General features: G+C 53.4%; 2 protein-coding genes across 12 annotated transcripts in view; one reads left to right on the top strand and one right to left on the bottom strand.

The window, feature by feature from the left end:
• The window catches only part of SLC8B1 (solute carrier family 8 member B1), a 38,494-nt gene extending 27,236 nt beyond the window's left edge, over positions 1-11,258 (top strand). For all 6 annotated transcript variants that reach the window (XM_037743805.1, XM_037743814.1, XM_037743789.1 and 3 more), the window contains 4 exons: positions 1,104-1,257; positions 2,033-2,113; positions 4,509-4,573; positions 10,063-11,258. In XM_037743805.1, coding sequence (XP_037599733.1) covers positions 1,104-1,257; positions 2,033-2,113; positions 4,509-4,573; positions 10,063-10,229 — 467 coding nt within the window. In that variant the 3' untranslated portion in view covers positions 10,230-11,258. The remainder of the gene's footprint in view (positions 1-1,103; positions 1,258-2,032; positions 2,114-4,508; positions 4,574-10,062) is intronic.
• A 180-nt stretch (positions 11,259-11,438) lies between these two features.
• Positions 11,439-17,999, bottom strand: part of TPCN1 (two pore segment channel 1) — a 76,582-nt gene continuing 70,021 nt past the window's right edge. For 3 of the 6 annotated variants that reach the window (XM_017543254.2, XM_017543263.2, XM_017543279.2), the window contains 6 exons: positions 17,876-17,922; positions 17,182-17,250; positions 16,902-16,986; positions 15,509-15,648; positions 15,237-15,317; positions 13,804-13,973 (listed from right to left, as the gene is read on the bottom strand). In XM_017543254.2, the coding sequence (XP_017398743.1) occupies positions 13,857-13,973; positions 15,237-15,317; positions 15,509-15,648; positions 16,902-16,986; positions 17,182-17,250; positions 17,876-17,922 (539 nt within the window). In that variant the 3' untranslated portion in view covers positions 13,804-13,856. Of the gene's footprint in view, positions 13,974-15,236; positions 15,318-15,508; positions 15,649-16,901; positions 16,987-17,181; positions 17,251-17,875; positions 17,923-17,999 lie in introns of all 6 variants that reach the window. The other 3 variants (XM_017543275.2, XM_017543247.1, XM_017543265.2) reach the window with 3 other exon arrangements.

The raw sequence follows: 17,999 nt of genomic DNA, 5'->3' as shown, positions 1-17,999 counted from the left end.
GGAACCCAGGAGGTGGAGGTTGCAGTGAGCCGAGATCCCGCCACTGCATTCCAGCCTGGGTGACGGAGTGAGATACCATCCTAAAAAAACGTTTATAGAAAATTTTCATTTTTTAGTACTTAATGATTTTTAAATATTTTAGTTTTTACTTTTAGAAACTCTCAGTGAATGTACTAACCGAACAGTGTTGAATTTTCAGCAAATGGATCATTTAGGGAAGTTGCCTTTTGCTACTTAGGGCAAATTGTCTTTCACTATTTTTTCAAGTACTGATGTGTGCCACAACGTGGATGACCCTTGCAAACGTGCTGCTGAGTGACAGAAGACACTAGCGGAGGATCACACACTGTGGCATTCCACTGATGTGGAGTGAACGTGAGGCAGACAGCAGAGGCAGAGAGCAGAGTAGGGGTCCTGTTGGGCTGGTGGGGTGGGGATGGGAAGTGTCTGCTAATGAGTTACATGGATGCTTTTGGAATATTGGGTGGTATTTGGTTCAGAGACTGGAAATCTGTTGAAAGTGATAAGAAACCCTTTCCAGACAAAATAATATATATTTTTTTAATACATGAAAGGGAGTTTTTGTTTTGTTTTGTTTTGTTTTTGAGACAGAGTCTCACTCTGTCGCCCAGGCTGGAGTGCAGGGGCATGATCTAGGTTCACTGCAACCTCCACCTCCTGGAGTCAAACAATTCTCCTGCCTCAGCCTCTCCAGTAGCTGGGATTACAGACATGTGACACCACCCCAACTAATTTTTGTATTTTTAGTAGAGACAAGGTTTCACCATATTGGCCAGGCTGGTCTCAAACTCCTGACCTCAGGTGATCCACCCGCCTCAGCCTCCCAAAGTGCTGGGATTACAGGCATGAGCCACCACACCCAGCCTGAAAGGGAGTTTATTAAGGAAAAAAGAAAATAATATTGAACTCACGTTTTATTGAGCACTTACTATGTGCAGGCACCAATGCATATAGTAACAGGTTTTATGCTCATAACAAACTCATGAGGTAGATGCTATCATCCCATTTCACAGGTGAGGAACTGAGGCTGTGTTCCTGTTGGGGCTGGCCTTGGTCCCATCAGCAAATCATTCCCTCCGCAGCTCTTTGCTTTCCTGGGCTTTCTGACGAGTGCCCTGTGGATCAACGCGGCCGCCACAGAGGTGGTGAACATCCTGCGGTCCCTGGGCGTGGTCTTCCGGCTGAGCAACACCGTGCTGGGGCTCACGCTGCTGGCCTGGGGGAACAGCATTGGAGGTGACTCAGGGCCGGGTGGGGTTGAGTGGGGGTGAGCGCAGCCACATCTTAGCCCTTTCCTCCCCGAGCCAGAGTCGCATCTGAGCAGGTGTCCAGGGTGTCTGCCCTCTGCACCTGTGCAGTGTCCCTGTCACTGTGGAGTGAACAGCATCAGGGTGAGATAGCCCTAACTACAGTTGAACCAAGAAACTCTGTAGAGGCCCCTGCCTCTTCCCCACCCTCTGATGTGGGGATACTCAGTGGCTCCCAGAGTTCAGGCCAGACCTGGAGCCCATTGCGGCCCACCCTGCTTGATGTGCATGTGGTGTGTGACATGCAGGCATTCACACTTACATACATACATGCATACATACACCCTTCCCTAGCTGTAGCAGCCAGGTACAGTTGGCCAGGTTATGCACTGCTCAAGAGCATCCAGACAAGAGGATAAGGGAGCTGAAATCTAGCCCTCACCTTTTTGGGCACCTTCTAATTCACGTGGAGGTACTGTGCATGTTAGCAGCAGACGAGACTTTGAAAAATTGGTAGCCTTGTTTTTCATACCCGCAAAGTAATTCCTGGTGGGAAAGAGTGGGGTAAAGGAATTAAGGAGGGAAGTGTGCCTTCCCAGATGCTGTGCCCCTCACATAGCACCCCACCAGCTAGTGCCCAGGCCCACGTGGGCATCCATCCGTGTTTGTTGCCTGAATGACCGTGGGTGAGAATGAAGGCGTGGATGACCCGGGAGGGCCGGGGAATCAACTCACCACTGGGGGGCCCTCTTGTTCCCACGCAGATGCCTTCTCGGATTTCACGCTGGCCCGCCAGGGCTACCCTCGGATGGCGTTCTCCGCCTGCTTTGGTGGCATCATCTTCAGTATCCTTTCAGGTCTGTTCTTGGCCTTAGTGCTGGTATCACAGCCACGGGTGACACCCTTTCCTCCTGTGCCCCACCCTGGGGATTGGCTCTCGGTGTAACACCTGGGGCAGGTAACGTGGCTGCCCGAGCCTCAGGCTCCAAGGCTTTAAAATAGGGATGTGAGGCCGGGCGCGGTGGCTCAAGCCTGTAATCCCAGCACTTTGGGAGGCCGAGGTGGGTGGATCACGGGGTCAAGAGATCGAGACCATCCTGGTCAACATGGTGAAACCCCGTCTCTACTAAAAATACAAAAAATTAGCTGGGCATGGTGGTGCGTGCCTGTAATCCCAGCTACTCAGGAGGCTGAGGCAGGAGAATTGCCTGAACCCAGGAGGCAGAGGTTGCGGTGAGCCGAGATCGCGCCATTGCACTCCAGCCTGGGCTACAGAGCAAGTCTCTGTCTCAAAAAAAAAAAAAATAGGGATTTGGGGAGTGCTGACCTCCTAGGGGTGTTGTTAGGATCCAGTGAGGTGGATGAAATTCCTGGCCCCTGGTAAGAGCTCAGCAGAAGGAACTATGATTGTTAGGACAGTGGTGTGATAAGCAGGTACCCGCAGGGTGGGCCTGTGTATCTTATGGAAGACCCTCTCTCTCTTGCTTATAGGGACATGTCATGGCCTATCTTAGGGGTTGGCAGACTTTTTCTAAAAAGGCCAGAGAATTTTTTTTTTTTTTGAGACAGAGTCTTGCTCTATCACCCAGGCTGGAATGCAGTGGCACGATCTTGGCTCACTGCAACCTCCGCCTTCAGGGTTAAGTGATTCTCCTGCCTCAGCCTCCCCAGTAGCTGGGACTGCAGGCGTGTGCCACCACACCCAGCTGATTTTTGTATTTTTAGTAGAGATGGGGTTTCACCATGTTGGCCCAGCTGTTCTCAAACTCCTGCCCTCAAGTGGTCCGCTGGCCTCAGCCTCCCGAAGTGCTGGGATTCAGGTGTGAGCCACGGCTCCCAGCCCAAAGAATAAATATCTTAGACTCTGGGGGTCATGCAGGCGGTTTCGTAGCTACTCAGCTCTGCTGCTGTAGTGCAGAAACAGGCACAGACCATCTGAAAGCGAATAGGCGTGGCTCCGTTCCAATAAAACTTTATTTATAAAAGCAGTTAGTGGCCTAAATTTGGCCAGAGGGCTGATGTTTGTCAACTTTTGGTCTATATAGAAAAGATAGATACAGCCAGCCTGGGGCTGTGAAGACAAAGAGCCTTGAAACCAGATGGTCGTGGGTTCCAGACCGTGCCCAGCACACAGCAGGCATTCGGCCAGCAGTGGATACTGTTGGCTGCTAAGGAAAGATGATCGCAGAGCGTCTGAGGGCAGCTCTCTCCAAGCTCCACGGTGACAGCCTCAGCAGCGGCTGCGGTGTGAGCAGCTGGCCGGCAAAACACAGGCTAACTGCGGGGACCTGGACGCCTGCCCTTTTAACTCCCAGGCGGAGCAGGGACCTTGGTGGCCCTTTTGTTCCCACTGAGGCTTCTTCCTGGCTTTCGGGCTACAGCCTCGCGTGACCTCTAAGGTTGGCTGGGAAGGAGGAAGCCCTGAATGACTTCTAGAGATGGCCTTCACCCACACACTATCACCAGTTCCCTCTAGGGACTGGGCAGTCCCTTCACCTCTCTTGGCCTCAGTTTCCCCACCTGCTGAGTGCTTACATGCGCCAAGCATTCCTGGCACCCTGAGGTATTCAATCCTTAGAGACTGAGCGGAACTTGTACTCAATACCCATCTTCTTAAAGGCCTAAACAGAGAGGGTCTCCTCAGATAGGGTATTTGGGGTAAAGTGGGAGTTAGGCATTGATCATAAAGCCCAGTAAGTTCATTCGTTTTTTTTTCTTTCTTTTCCTAATTATTATGTTTTTAATTTTTGTAGGTCTGGGCACAGTGGTTCACACCTATAATCCCAGCACTTTGGGAGGCTGAGGCACGACGATCACTTTAGCCCAGGAATTTGAGATTAGCCTGGGCAACATAAAAAATTCTCTACAAAAAATTCAAAGATTAGCCAGGCATGGTGGCGTATGCCTGTGATCTCAGCTACTTGGGAGGTTGAGGTGGGAGAATGACGAAGCCGAGGAGCGAGTTCACACCACGGCGCTTCTCTACCCCACCCCTTCCCCCACTGAATCATTTTCTGAGATGGGTCTCACCCTGTTGCCCAGGCTGGTCTCAAACTCCTGGCCTCTAGTGATCCTCCCACCTCGGCCTCTCAAAAGTGCTGGGATTATAGGCATGAGCCACTGTGCCTTATTTTTGCAGTGGCATCCCAAGCCCCGGGGCTGAATGCAGTAGCAGGGAGGGGCTGCGTGGTTGGGTTATGTGCAGGCCATTCCAGCAAAACTTCCTGAGCGGGGCTGCAGACATCCTCGTGGGCGTGGGGCTGGGCTGCCTGCTCCAGATCTCCCGGAGCCACACAGATGTGAAGGTGAGTGGCTCGGGGCCTCATCACGTGCTGGCTCCCCGTCCTCGGCCCTCTGGCGGGGGAGACCATTCCCATCTCGGCAGTTTCCACTCTGGAAAAGGGGACTTGTCTGTTCATGGCAAGACTGGTTTGTAGAATATTTTTAAAATATTTTGCATAGAGGGTTGAAAAAAATGTTTTCCTAGTAAGTTCATAAGAGTATGTAAACAAGATGTAGCTTGACGGGGAGGGGCAGGAAGGCCCTGGGTTTGGATCTGGGTCCCATCACTTAAATACCTGGTCGTATGACTTTAAGTAAGCTAGGACATCTAGGCCAGGTGCAATGGCTCATGCCTGTAATCTCAGCACCTTGGGAGGCTGAGGTGGGTGGATCACTTGAGGGCAGGAGTTCGAGACCCGCCTGGCCAACATGGTAAAACTCCATCTTTGCTAAAAATACAAAAATCAGCCAGGTGTGGTGGCCCATGCCTGTAATCTCAGCTACTCCGGAGGCTGAGGAAGGGGAATCACTTGAACCCAGGAGGTAGAGGTCACAGTAAGCCAAGATCGCGCCACCGCACTCCTGCCTGAGTGACAGAGTGAGACTTCGTCTCAAAGAAAAAAGGAGTTAGGACAGCTCTGGGCCTCAATTTCCTCCTCTCTAAAATGAGATTGATGACACCTGCTGAGCTTCCTGGATAAGCACGCAGCGGGAAGGGCCGGGCTGGGCGCTCCCCTGTGGGCAGTGCTGGGACGACAGAGAATAAAGCCGCTGTCTATCATGGGCAGCCCCGGAAGTGGGAGCCCAGCAGACTGGAGAAGGTTCTGCAACACACTGCTAAGCGCAGAGGCTCCTGGGGACACAGGACACCTCCCGGCCCCTGTGTTGAAAGGAGGTAGGGGGTGGGTCTGGGAATCTGCATTCTGAACAGGCTTCCTGGGGACCCATACAGGTAATACGTGGACTTCACTCAAGAAACTGTTTTAAAGAGGGTGGAAAATCAGACACCTAGGGCTGGGCAGGTGACAGAAATGTGTGGCTTATTTGGGTGGGCAGCGTGTGGCCAGATACAGGTCCTCTAGAGAAGAAATCAAGATTCCTAGGAAGTTTTTTCTATTTGAAAATATTGTGCAGGGCACACAAAACCCCCCACGTGTGAGGGAGATTGGACCCTGAGCCGCAAGCTGGCAGTCCATCCCTGCACCTCCATCTCTGTTCTGGAGGACTAAGTCCAGAGACCCAGCAAGGAAGACTTAAGCTGGGGAGGGGGAGATGGCTGGGGGCTGGTTTTAAGCGTCGCCATGGGAAAGCTCTTTGAGTGTTGTGAGGCTGAAAGATGGTGCTGTGAGTGGGAACAATCTCCCGTTTCTCCCAGAGGCACGAGTTGTTGAACAGGCTCTCGACAGAGCCTATTAGCTGACGGCAGGGTGGCTCTTTCGCACCTGCCATCCCCACAAGCAAACAGCTACTCAGGGCTTGAAAAGTTTGCTTTTCTGAAAGGTAAATATCTTCTGCAAACTTCGTTGACATTCTTCATGGGTTTAATAGGTTCGCTTTCATGATGGATTCTAGGGCAGTTCCAGGTAATGAGGCTTTACGGTTCGCCCCTCAGGAGACCTATTTCCCCTTTTCTAGCGTGTATGTGTGTGTGTCCACTGCCTTTGTGCTGAGTTTAGGAAATGGGTGTGTATTTGTATGCTCCCACACGTATCCACCGCCTTTGTGCTGAGTTTAGGAAATGCTTCCACCGTTAAGTCAAATGAGACATCAACATGGAAGGATGAACGGGGTGTACCGTTGGCTGAAAAACACAAGTCGCTTTTAAACAGTTACCTATTGTATGGTCCCATTTCTGTTTTCAGAATTGATGCCCGTCTCTGTAGGTATGTGTGTCCACAGGTGTGTATATTATGGCCCCCCGTGGAGAGGGAGGATGGACATTGGTCAAGAGCTTGCACTTAGATTTGGGCTCTGTCGCTTACTACTCAGTTTCTTCTCTGGGTTGGAGAGGAGAAGGATGAAGGTGGCCGTGAAGACGAAAGACCACGGCGCGTGGCAACACCCCGCCAGTGCCACGTCAAGTCTTCACTGCGTGTTGGATGCCTGCTAAGTATGGAAGGAAGAGAAGTGGGGAGGGGACATTTCACTCCCTGTTACTCTTCTGTACTGCTTGAAAATTTGTCAGCAGCCACATGCGACATGTATACCATAGACTGTGTTAGTTTATTAGCACTGCCATAAATGATCACAAAGCAGGGGCTGACAACAGCAGAAATTGAGTCTCTCGCAGTTCTGGAGGCCAGAAGTCTCAAATCAGAGCGTCAGCTGGGCAGTGCCGCCTTCAGGCTCCAGGGGAGGATCGCTGCTTGCTTATTCCAGCTGCTGGTGGCTCCTGGCGTGCCTTGCCCGGTGGCCCCATCACTGCAGTCTCTGCCTCCATGTTCCCATGACCATCTCTCTCTTCTTCTTACGGAGATGTAAGTCATTGGATTTAGGGGCCACCCCAAGTCCAAGATTATCTTATCTTGAAATCTTTAGCTTATTATATTTGCAAATATCCTATTTCAAGTAAGGCCACATGCTGAGGTTCTGGATGGGCATGAATTTGCGGGGGACACTACTTATCCTACTACATAGATAAAAACCTGCAGCTGAAATCTGCAGACCCCTCAATTCTAGAAAGTACGAATTGGTGTCAGCTTCTCCTGCAGAGGCGCCTGTCTCGTGCCTGACACTTTGGCTCTCGTTGATTCATTTCTGCTGCCACTGCTCCTTTATCATGCATCCATCCCCTCCTCCACCCAGAAGGCAGCATCCTCCCAAGTTCCGAGTCAGGTGGAGGTGGCAGGCCCAGTGCTTCTGGGCACCTTGGACAAGTCAGTCAAATCTGAGAGTCTTGGTTTCCTCATCTGTAAAATGCAGTCCATCCTAGTACCCACCGTATAGGACTATTGTTAGATCAAAGACAACCATGCCTGTTAGGCCCTTCGCACAATGCCTGGCACAGAGCAGGCACTCAAGAGATACTATAGCTGCCATTTCGTCAAAAACCATATGGGCCAGATGTGGTGGCTCATGCCTGTAATCCCAGCACTTTGAGAGGCCGAGGTGGGCGGATCACTTGAGGTCAAAAGTTTGAAACCATCCTGGCCAACATGGTGAAACCCCATCTCCACTAAAAATACAAAATAATTAGCCAGGTGTGGTGGCGGGTGACTGTAATCCCAGCTACTTAAGACGCTGAGGCAGGAGAATCGCTTGAACCTGGGAGGCGGAGGGAGGTTGCAGTGAGCTGAGATCGTGCCACTGCACTCCAGCCTGGGCGACAAGAGTGACTCCGTCTCAAAAAAAAAAAAAAATCTTCTCAAGATTTTTTCTATTATGAAAACTCAAACATAGAACAGTTCAAAGACTTGTATGCTAGACACAAAGATTCCCACTACCCAGACGCTACTGTTTACATTTGGCTGACTTTGCATTGTCTTCGCTTGCTGTCCATCTGTCTGTCCATGCCTCCACCTTTTGAGATGGAGTCTTGCTCTGTCACCCAGGCTGGAGTGCAGTGGTGCAGTCATGGCTCACTGCAACCTCCACCTCCCAGGTTCAAGAGATTCTCCTGCCTCAGCCTCCCAAGTAGCTGGGATTATAGGCACACACTACCACACCCAGCCAATTTTTGTATTGTTAGTAGAGACGATGTTTCACCATGTTGGTCAGGCTGGTCTTGAACTCCTGACCTCAAGTGATCTGCCCACCTTGGCCTCCCAAAGTGCTGGATTACAGGCATGAGCCACTGTGCCCAGTCTAACGCATCCATGTTCTTTCTTGATACACTTCACAATAAATGGTGGACATCAGCTTGTGCATGTCATTAACTAGAGTTCAGCATTACAGAGGCAATTATAATGACATCAGACTTGAGGCAGGGGAGAGACACCCAGGCAGGTGGACCTGGCTGAAGTTGAAAGTGAAGATTCCCTTTGCCTGCTGCTTTGGAGTCTGGAAACTTCTGGGGCTATGTCTGGGTAACTTCAGGGTGTGGCCTACCATCCCACAGGGCAGGCTGGGCTGCTGCAGGCCACTCATCCTCAACTGGCCCCTAGCTGGTGCCTCAAACATTGTGGAGGCTGCATCGTTGTTTTTCTTTCTTTTTTTGAGACAGTCCTGCTGTCACCCAGGCTGGAGTGCAGTGGTGCGATCTCGGCTCACTGCAACCTCTGCCTCCTGAGTTCAAGTGATTCTCCTCCCTCAGCCTTCCCAGTAGCTGGAATTACAGGCTCCCACCACCATGCCTGGCTAATTTTTATATTTGTAGTAGATACAGGGCTTCACCACATTGGCCAGGCTGGTCTCAAACTCTTGACCTCAAATGATCCACCCGCCTTGGCCTGCCAAAGTGCTGGGATTATAGGCATGAGTCACTGTGCCTGGCCGAGATAGCATTGTTGTTGAGGCTGCACTGTCGAGGGTGCATTGAGGTTGCATTGTTGAGGATGCATTGTTGTGGAGGCTGCATTGTTGAGGGTGCATTCTTGAGGCTTCGTTGTTGAAGGTACATTGTTGAAGGTGCATTCTTGAGACTTCATTGTTGAGGGTGCATTGCTGTTGAGGGTATATTGAGGCTGCATTTTGAGGTTGTATTGTTGAGGCTGCACTGTTGAGGGTATATATTGAGGCTGCATTATTGATGAGGCTGCATTGCTGTTGAGGCTGCATTGCTGTTGAGGCTGCATTGTTGAGGGTGCATTGTTGAGGGTACATTCTTGAGGCTGCGTTGTTAAGGGTGTGCTGTTGATTACATTGTTGTTGAAGGTGCATTGTTGAGGGTGCATCGTTGTTGATTGCATTGTTGTTGAGGGTACATTGAGGCTGCATTGTTGAGGTTGTATTGTTGAGGCTGCACTGTTGTTGAGGGTATACTTAGGCTGCATTGTTGATGGGGCTGCATTGTTGAGGCTGCATTGTTGAGGGTGCATTGTTGAGGGTGCATTCTTGAGGCTTCGTTGTTGTTAAGGGTGCACTGTTGATTACATTGTTGTTGATTGCATTGTTGAGGGTACACTGAGGCTGCATTGTTGATGAGGCTGCATTGTTGTTGAGGGTGCATTGTTGTTGGGTACATTGAAGCTGCATTTTGAGGTTGTATTGCTGAGGCTGCACTGTTGTTGAGGGTATACTGAGGCTGCATTGTTGATGGGGCTGCATTGTTGAGGCTGCATTGCTGTTGAGGCTGCATTGATGTTGAGGCTGCATTGTTGAGGGTGCATTCTTGAGGCTTCGTTGTTAAGGGTGCACTGTTGATTACATTGTTGTTGAAGGTACATTGTTGATGGTGCATTGTTGTTGATTGCATTGTTGTTGAGGGTGCATTGAGGCTGCATTGTTGTTGAGGGTACATCGAGGCTGCACTGTTGAGGTTGTATTGTTGAGGCTGCATTGTTATGTTGGCCAGAGGTGGGGTGGGGGCTGTAACAGGCAGTGACACAGCCCCTCTCCCCTCATTCTTCCACAGCTGGAGCCAGACGGACTGCTGGTGTGGGTCCTGGCGGGCGCCCTGGGGCTCAGCCTCGTCTTCTCCCTGGTCTCAGTCCCACTGCAGTGCTTCAGGCTCAGCAGAGTCTACGGCTTCTGCCTGCTCCTCTTCTATGTGAACTTCCTCGTTGTGGCCCTCCTCACTGAATTTGGAGTGATTCACCTGAAAAGCATGTGACTGAAGCCACTTAGTGCTGTGGCCTCACTGCTGGCAAGAGCCCCGCCCTCCTGCCAGGGGAGGCCTGGGACCAGAGCATTTCTGCAGGGCTCCTGTGGGCACAAGTGCGCGGCCCTTGCTGCTGGATATCTGAGGTCACTGCTGTGAGCTGAGAGAACTGCTCTGTCCCTCTCACTGCCAGCACCCAACAGCCTTGCTGTGGGGACTTTGGAAACCAGGCTTTGCTCTGGACAAAGGGTTCCAGAGAGAAGCTAGAAGGCACCCTTGAATGACCCCCAGAACCCCTCTGAGAAGGGCTGGGGTTTGGGGAAGATTGGCTGGGTGTGTTCCAGGCCATGCTGGAGGCACCCGAGACACAGGCGCTGCCCATTCCCCTTGCCTGAGCTTCAGGCCTACTAGCACCTTCTCAGGGCACAAGTGGCTGCCCAGCCCTCAGAGAATGAGGGTGGCTCAGACCCCAGGGAATCAGGCCACTGAGGGCTGGGCTCCAGAGCCGCACTGTCTGCCAGAAACAAAACTCAAGACGTACTTAATTTTGAATTTCGCCTTGCCACGTTTATAAAGCCAAAAGCAGCGGGTGCCATTCGTGGCGATACACTTCACTGAACCCACTTGCTCCAAAAACACCATCAGCCCAAGGCACTGCTATGCCCGCAGCTGCCACATGGGGCGGCGGTCAGACGCTTCCTCTAGGATTCCGCCCCTGACTGCCCACAAGTCCTTTGTTTGTGCCCGAGCCTTTGCTTCTCCAGCTGCCAAGCAGAAGTCCATAGGACTGTGCCTTTGCCTCCCTCGGGGGGGTCCCTGAGTGGGCTCCACGGCCTGTGAGCTGGGGAAGGACAGATGGGGAGCCCTCGTGCCTTCCTGCTGTCATGCTGTGACCCCGCCTTATGTTGCCAAAATAAGCAACTCTTAGGTTTGCAACTGCCTTATGCTGGGAATGAAAAAAATAAAACTTTTTTACAAATAAAAAAATAATTCAAAATTTCGAGTGTAGAGAAAATGACACACCCAACTTTTACCAGTTCTTCTTCGTCACCCGGGGCCAGCACTGAGTGGCTCATCCCAGGGCAGGGCTCGGGCGGGGCTGAGGCAGGATCAGGAATGGCCATGGCCTTGGATGGAGCCACTCTCTGCACAATACCTGAAGCCACGTAAGTCAAGAGGCAGCAGCCACATTTACAAAGCAGAGGCTCTTTTATTAATATGCCAGAAATCCAGAGACACAGTGGGTTTTCTAGGTAACAAATCACCAACGTACAAAACCATACAGCATTGCTCCCGTGATCCCTACAAAATGATTGTCCGCATGGTGGAGTAAGGCTGGGGCTGGGGGAGGGGAAGCGAGGAGCTGGGGAGGGCACAATGCCATTGCTCCCACTGCCAGGCTAAGGCCCCGGCGCCAGTGAGTGTCACTTGGGTGCACTCAACTGTGATATCGGGGATGAGAGGACATCTAAGCTAGATCACATCCCAGGGCCCTCAGAGCTCACAGCCTGTGGGAGACCCCCGCTCCCTGCTTGTGGGAGGCCAGGGGTAACCCGGGGATAGCTGTCCCTAGCCTCAATGACAAGGCCGCCCACCCTGGCTGGACTCTGGCCTGTTGACACTGCTGCCATTGGGTATTTGTCGGGTCCTGGCCAAAACCAGGTTCTTTCTCAGGACAGGGTTGGGAGGATGGACGCACTAACTCGCTCTGAACAGGGCGGAGATGCCACTTCTCCTGGAATAGACCCTCCCACCCTGGGGTCTCAACTCCCCTGGACAGACCCCAGGGTGCTGCTGGCCCCTCCAGTTTTCCACCCACCCTTGGGAAGGAAGGGCTGAGTCTGAGGCCCAGATGCTCAGGTCAGAGACCTGACCCTTACTTCCAAAATGCCCATTTCAACACACAAAAGCTAAAAGGCACCCAATTATGCAATAAAGTTCCCTCTCTGCGAAAGGGAGGGGGTTCTGGCCTGGGGCTCAATGTAGAGCTCCCGGTGATGGCCCATGGCTCTCCAGAGAGGAAGAGGACAAAGCCAGTCTGACTCCCAGAGGAATCACAGTGATTCTCCATGATTCGCTGTTTTCCCATAGGGCTGTGCTTTAAAAATAAACACCCACCACTGGACTAACTCCGTGAAGGGGAGAACCAGGCCGTGTTGGCTATGGGACCCAGCTTGGTCCTGGAGGGGGTAGGGAGCAGGGGTTGGGGGACCAGGCACTGCTCCCTGGGGTAAGGCCCCACCCTGCCCATTTTGTGGCCGGGAAAAGAACGAGGCCAGAGGGAGCCTGCGTCCACCTGTGGCCCAGAGCACCCCACAGCGCATGCCTGTCCCTCCCCTGCACCCTTCATGCTGCTGCTGCGGCTCCTGCTGTAGAACCTGTGCTGTGCTCCAGGGAAGCAGAACCAAAGAGGCCTCTGAACTGACTCTGCCTGTGTGGCCACCACTGCCTGTCACCACAGCTGGCAACCCTCCTACCTCCACCATGCTCGGATGTCCTGCAGAGCTCCCAAAAGGTGCCGTGGCGGGCAAGAGTGGTGGATGTTAACAGTTCATCCGAACCTACTTCTGCACCAACCAATCCTGCTACGGAAATCTCTGGGGTGAGCAGAGGCAGGGAGGGAGGGCGGCTGAGAGCTGGGCCGGGGCCACGGGGCTGCTGCGTCCCACAGGGAGCGTCTCTGCTGGTCGCTCCCATTTCTAGTGCACACGTGTGAAGGACCTGCTACCAGCTTTAGCACATATGTTAATTCAACAACATATCGTTTTGCTTGAACGGGTAAATCGCAAAAGGGATTTGGTCAAGAAAGCCCATTCCAGGAAGCTGTTTGGCTTACAGGCGTCAGCCCCACTTCCTGCCTCACGCCCCTTCCTCCGGGGTCTGCATCCCCCAGGAGGCCACTGTGGAAGGATTTTCGCCAACAAGGGTTAAGCCGGAGAAGGCTGCGTGGGAGGGCTGCAGAGCCGAGAGAGACTGCTCAGCGTAATCTGCTGCCGCCCAGCACTGGCTAGCTGAGCTTTGGCCACCTGGGTACAATCACCCCAGTTCCTCTTTCCATTAGGTCCTGGGCACTGGTCCCCAAAGAAGCGTTCCATGACATTATCATATACATTGAAATACCACCCTGGAGACTGGGGGTTCTTTCCTTCCTAAGTGGTTCTGTCCCTAAAGACACAGGAACCTGTGGCATGGGCCGCAGGCAGCAGGGGTGGGGATGCCGTCAGGTCAGGGAGACGTGCGCCTGAAGCAGCAGCACTGATGGCTTTGGATGTGGCCGATGGAGGCTGGCCCACGTGGGAGGCCAGCCCCGCAGAGTCAGCTGGATCCAGGTGAGGGGTCTCCTTGGGAAGGGGCTTCCGGAGCCTTCCACAGCAGGAAGAGCTCAGACCTAGTGGCTGCACCCCACCCCTCACCAAACTGGCTTGTGGAGTTAAGGAAAACAGGGCAAGGTGGTTATAAACCAAGCCCCCTCTCGTCTGTCTGCTTTCTTCCTCTATATAAATATGTGCATATACGTGAGTATGCGTACACACGCCGCAGTTCCGGACGTCGAAGTAGAGCGATACTATTGTGTTATTGCATAGAAGAGACGGTTTTCGGGCACTGGGCTAGGTGACGGTCTGGGAGCGCTGGCGGCTGCCTGGGGGCTGCTGGGTGGCGGAGGCTGCGCTGCTGCTGAGCTGACGCTGTTGCTCCTGCTCCCTGGCATGCTCCTCATACCACTCCTGGAGCAGACAGCAGAGGGGGCGCTGAGGCCTGCACCCCACCCCCTGCCCCACCCACCCCACAAGGTCATCGAGCTGCAGGGTCTGACAGCCAACGGCATCCAGGCTGGAGGGGGCAGGGCTGCCAGCCTCACACAGCTGGTACTGAAACTCCCCCGTCACAGGCTCAGAAATGCTGAGAATTTTGAATATGGCCCCAGAAGCAAAAATGACAATGAAATCTTCCCCTAGTGTCTGGAGGCTGGCGCATGACAGCTCTCTAACACGCCCAGGCAGGAACAACCTCATCCCTTGTTTATGAGCATAAACTTTTGTCCTTCACGAAAGGGTCCCCCCCGGGTGACCCCTTTTGAGCTTGGCAGGAACTGTGCCCCTGTTCCACACCTGAGACACCGAGGCTCAGAACTGCATCCTGCTGAATGCCTCACCTAACCTTCACCCTTCAACAGGAATGTGAAGGCATTCTGGAAATGTCAAACAGTGTACCCGTCTAAGGCCATGATTATAACCTCTGGCTTCTAATTTAAGAAAAGGCAGTCTGGGCACGGTGGCTCACACCTATAATCCCAGCACTTTGTAAGGCCGAGACAGGTGGATCACTTGAGGTCAGGAGTTTGAGACCAGCCTAGCCAACATAGTGAAACCCTGTCTCTACTAAAAATACAAAATTTAGCCGGGCGTGGTTCTGTGCACCTGTAATCCCAGCTACTCAGGAGGCTGAGGCAGAAGAATCGCTTGAACCCGGGAGGTGGAGGTTGCAGTGAGCCGAGATCACACCACTGCACTCCAGCCTGGGAGACTCTATCTCAAAACAAACCACCAGCAAGTGGCTTGAGCACAGTGAGGCTTTCTTCCTATTGGGCAACCCTCGCTGGGACTGGGAAGAGGCAGCCACTTTGGACAAGACATCCTTGCCAGCTCACGACTGTCTCTGCTCTTTCCTCTATGCTCGCTGTGTTTCTTGCTACACACGTTTGAGTTTGCAGCTCGGACTCAGAATAAGGGATGGAGAGGAGGTTCTGGAGAATTCCTAAGGGGCAGGGACATGGCAGCAGGCAGAGGGGAGAGCTGCCTCCGCTGTGAGCCAGTCCAGGGTTCAAGGCTGAGCGGCCCCACCCAGGTCCCACACAACCCCAGTGGTGGTCCCAATGGAAGGCTCTCCACCAGCCTTCCTCCTCTACTCAGAGGCCCAGAGATCAGCCCCCTGCCCCTCCCAGGGCGAAGTTGGGGGACGACTCACAGCGCGGTCGGCCATGCTCCTACCTGGATCTCCTCCTGGTACATCTTCAGGCTCAGGTCGCTCTTGGTCCTTGAACGCCGTCCCAGAAACACCATGGAATGTTGCTAAGGAAGAGCAGAGGCTGTAGGGCTCAGCTGCAGATGTTCAGGACCCACCTCTGCTGCCACAGCTGGCCTCTCCCACTTCTCTGGCTTTTGCAACTGTGTCACTCAAGATGTTACCAGCATCTGAGGGGAGGGATTACGCCACGCTGAAACCCGCCTTCCTCCTTCAGACTGGGGCCTGGCCTCCTCACCTGGTATCTCTCCATCTGGGAGAGGGTCTCCAGCAGCCGGGTGACGTCCGAGGAGGTGCCCCGTGCCTCGCGGTAGAGCTCCAGGACAGCAACCAGCTCTTCTTTGAAGATTTCCTTCTCAAGGGTGATGCCACTATCAACTGCAGGGAGGGAGGGCGGGTGTGGGAAGGGCTGGGGGCTGACGCCACCAACCTGGCTGGGTCTCGTTTGACTATTGTCCTTGCACCTCTCCGCGGGGGGTCTTAAGTTTCCCTCTCTAAGCCAACACTGCACTGGTGTCCTGTTCTCTGCCTCGGCCCTCTTCCCTTCCCCTTCCTCTGCTGTGAGGTCAGGAGCGCAGGTCTAGCCAGCAGCTTACAGGACCACAGGGTTTCAGGAAGGGGCCTCCAAGCAAAGAAAATGGCCAGACGGTCTGATACCACAGAGATATGAGGAGGAGGAGTAACAGGTGTGGGCACGGGGTTTTCTGTTTAGGAGACAGGATCTCAGGCTGGGCGCAGTGGCTAATCCCAGCACTTGGGAGGCCGAGGCAGGCAAATCATGAGGTCTGGAGTTTGAGACCAGCCTGGTTAACATGGCGAAAACCTGTTCTACTAAAAATACAAAAATTAGTTGAGCATGGTGGCGGGTGCCTGTAATCCCAGCTACTCGGGAGGCTGAGGCAGGAGAATCACTTGAACCCGGGAGGCGGAGGTTGCAGTGAGCTGAGATGACGCCATTGCTTATCAGCCTGGGAGACAGAGGGAGATTCCATCTCAAAAAAAAAATTAAAGAGACAGGGTCTCACTCTGCCCAGGCTGGAGTGCAGTGATGTGATCATGGCTCACTGCAGCCTCGACCTCTTGAGCTCGAGCGATCACGTGTGGACAGTTTTGATGGAGAATTTGGGAAGAAGAGAGGATCAGTACACAGAAAACTATGCAATCTGGGAAGAGTGAGGCAGTCACTAAATCCAGCGCCGTCCAGCTGCAGCAGGAATACAATTTGCCGGTGCGGTAAACAGTATTCACACTGTTTAAATCAAGAACCGTAGTGTGAACCTATTATTGAGAAACGTGGAGATGACTAAAAGAAGAAACAGCTAGGAGGGAGACGCCTCTGGAGGACGGGGCGGGGAAGGCAGGACACGGGCTGCTGCCACCACGTAAGCCTTTCTCTACTACTTGATTCTTCAACTATGACGTCACTGTTTTTATTTTAAAGTTAGATGGACCATGTTTTCTGACATTAACTATTTGAAAATCAATGCAAATAGGAGACCTAGAAAGACAAGCCAGACAGAGAAGCTGGACAACCAGACAGCCGAAAAAGGCCAGCCTCATGGCTGGCTGGAAGGCCACCGGGACAGCTAGAACTGGGTGGGCGGCACACAAACGCCCAAGGTGTCACGGACCTTCTGAGTCCTGGTTCTTGCGGCTGTAGTTCATTCGGAAGACGAAGGCCTCAAGGATGAAGGCGACAATGATCGTCATCACCACCTGGCCAGGGACAGGGAGGGAGGGGCGGAGACAGGGCAGGAGGGTGGGTGGGTGTTTGTGGCTGCATGGCCCACCCCCAACAGAGCCCGCCAGATGGGACCCAGTCCCACTCCCTGATGCTGCAGCCTGAGGAGCTGGGGCAGCTGGTGACGTGGAAGACGAAGGGCAAAGAGCATTCTGGGGCCTGGGACATACCATGGTCACGATGTAAAAGGTCATGAAGTAGAGGCGGCTCCAGTGGGAGGTCTGAGAGGTGACGCCTTCCTGGAGACCAATGGAGCAGCCAGTGAGGGGACCCATGCCAGCAGGGCAGGTCCCTGTCTGCACGGGCTGCCCCATGGCCCCAGCCCGGAGCCAGGCTCCCCAGCTCTTCACAGACCCCACCCTGATTTGCGGCTGGTTGTGAGAGACGGAGGAGAGGGAGCTCGCCCCTCTGGGTCTAACACTAATTCCTGACTAATTCCGGCTGCTGAAGGAGCCCGGCCGCTCCCCTGGACAGCTGGATCCAGAACCAGGGCAGCCTTCATCCCAGTAGGGCTGGGAGTCGGAAGAGTTTAAGGAATGGAATAGAGAGTGGCAATGACTGATGTATAGTCACTAGAGGGAAAAGTCATCTCTACGGTGGGGGAGACGGGACAGAGACCCAGAGTCTAAGTGGCATCTCCTGGCTGCTGGGAACATGCAGAGAGATGGGAGTGACAGCCGAGTCCGCCAATGCTTGGAGGGGTGGCTCCCGGGGTCCAGCCATACTGTGGCCTCCCCACAGAACACCAACACAGCGTGACTCAAGACCCCCAGCCCTGTGGGGTACAGGAAGAATGATACACCCTGGGTGAGGGGAGACCCAGGGCTGGTGGGAGGACACCCCCAAAGCTGCCCGAGCTCTTACCATGATGATGTACCAGTTGTTGACCACTGTGAGCTCGAACAGGGTCACTGCCGAGGGAAGGGAGAAAGCAGCATCCTGATGAGACCACACTTCAAACCTATCCCGGGTACCATGTGCTAAGACG

Source organism: Cebus imitator, unplaced genomic scaffold, assembly GCF_001604975.1.
Source record: "Cebus imitator isolate Cc_AM_T3 unplaced genomic scaffold, Cebus_imitator-1.0 Scaffold8, whole genome shotgun sequence".
Classification (NCBI taxonomy): domain Eukaryota; kingdom Metazoa; phylum Chordata; class Mammalia; order Primates; family Cebidae; genus Cebus; species Cebus imitator.
The sequence above is the reverse complement of the archived record's forward strand: the minus strand, read 5'-3'. Positions and strand labels throughout refer to the sequence as shown.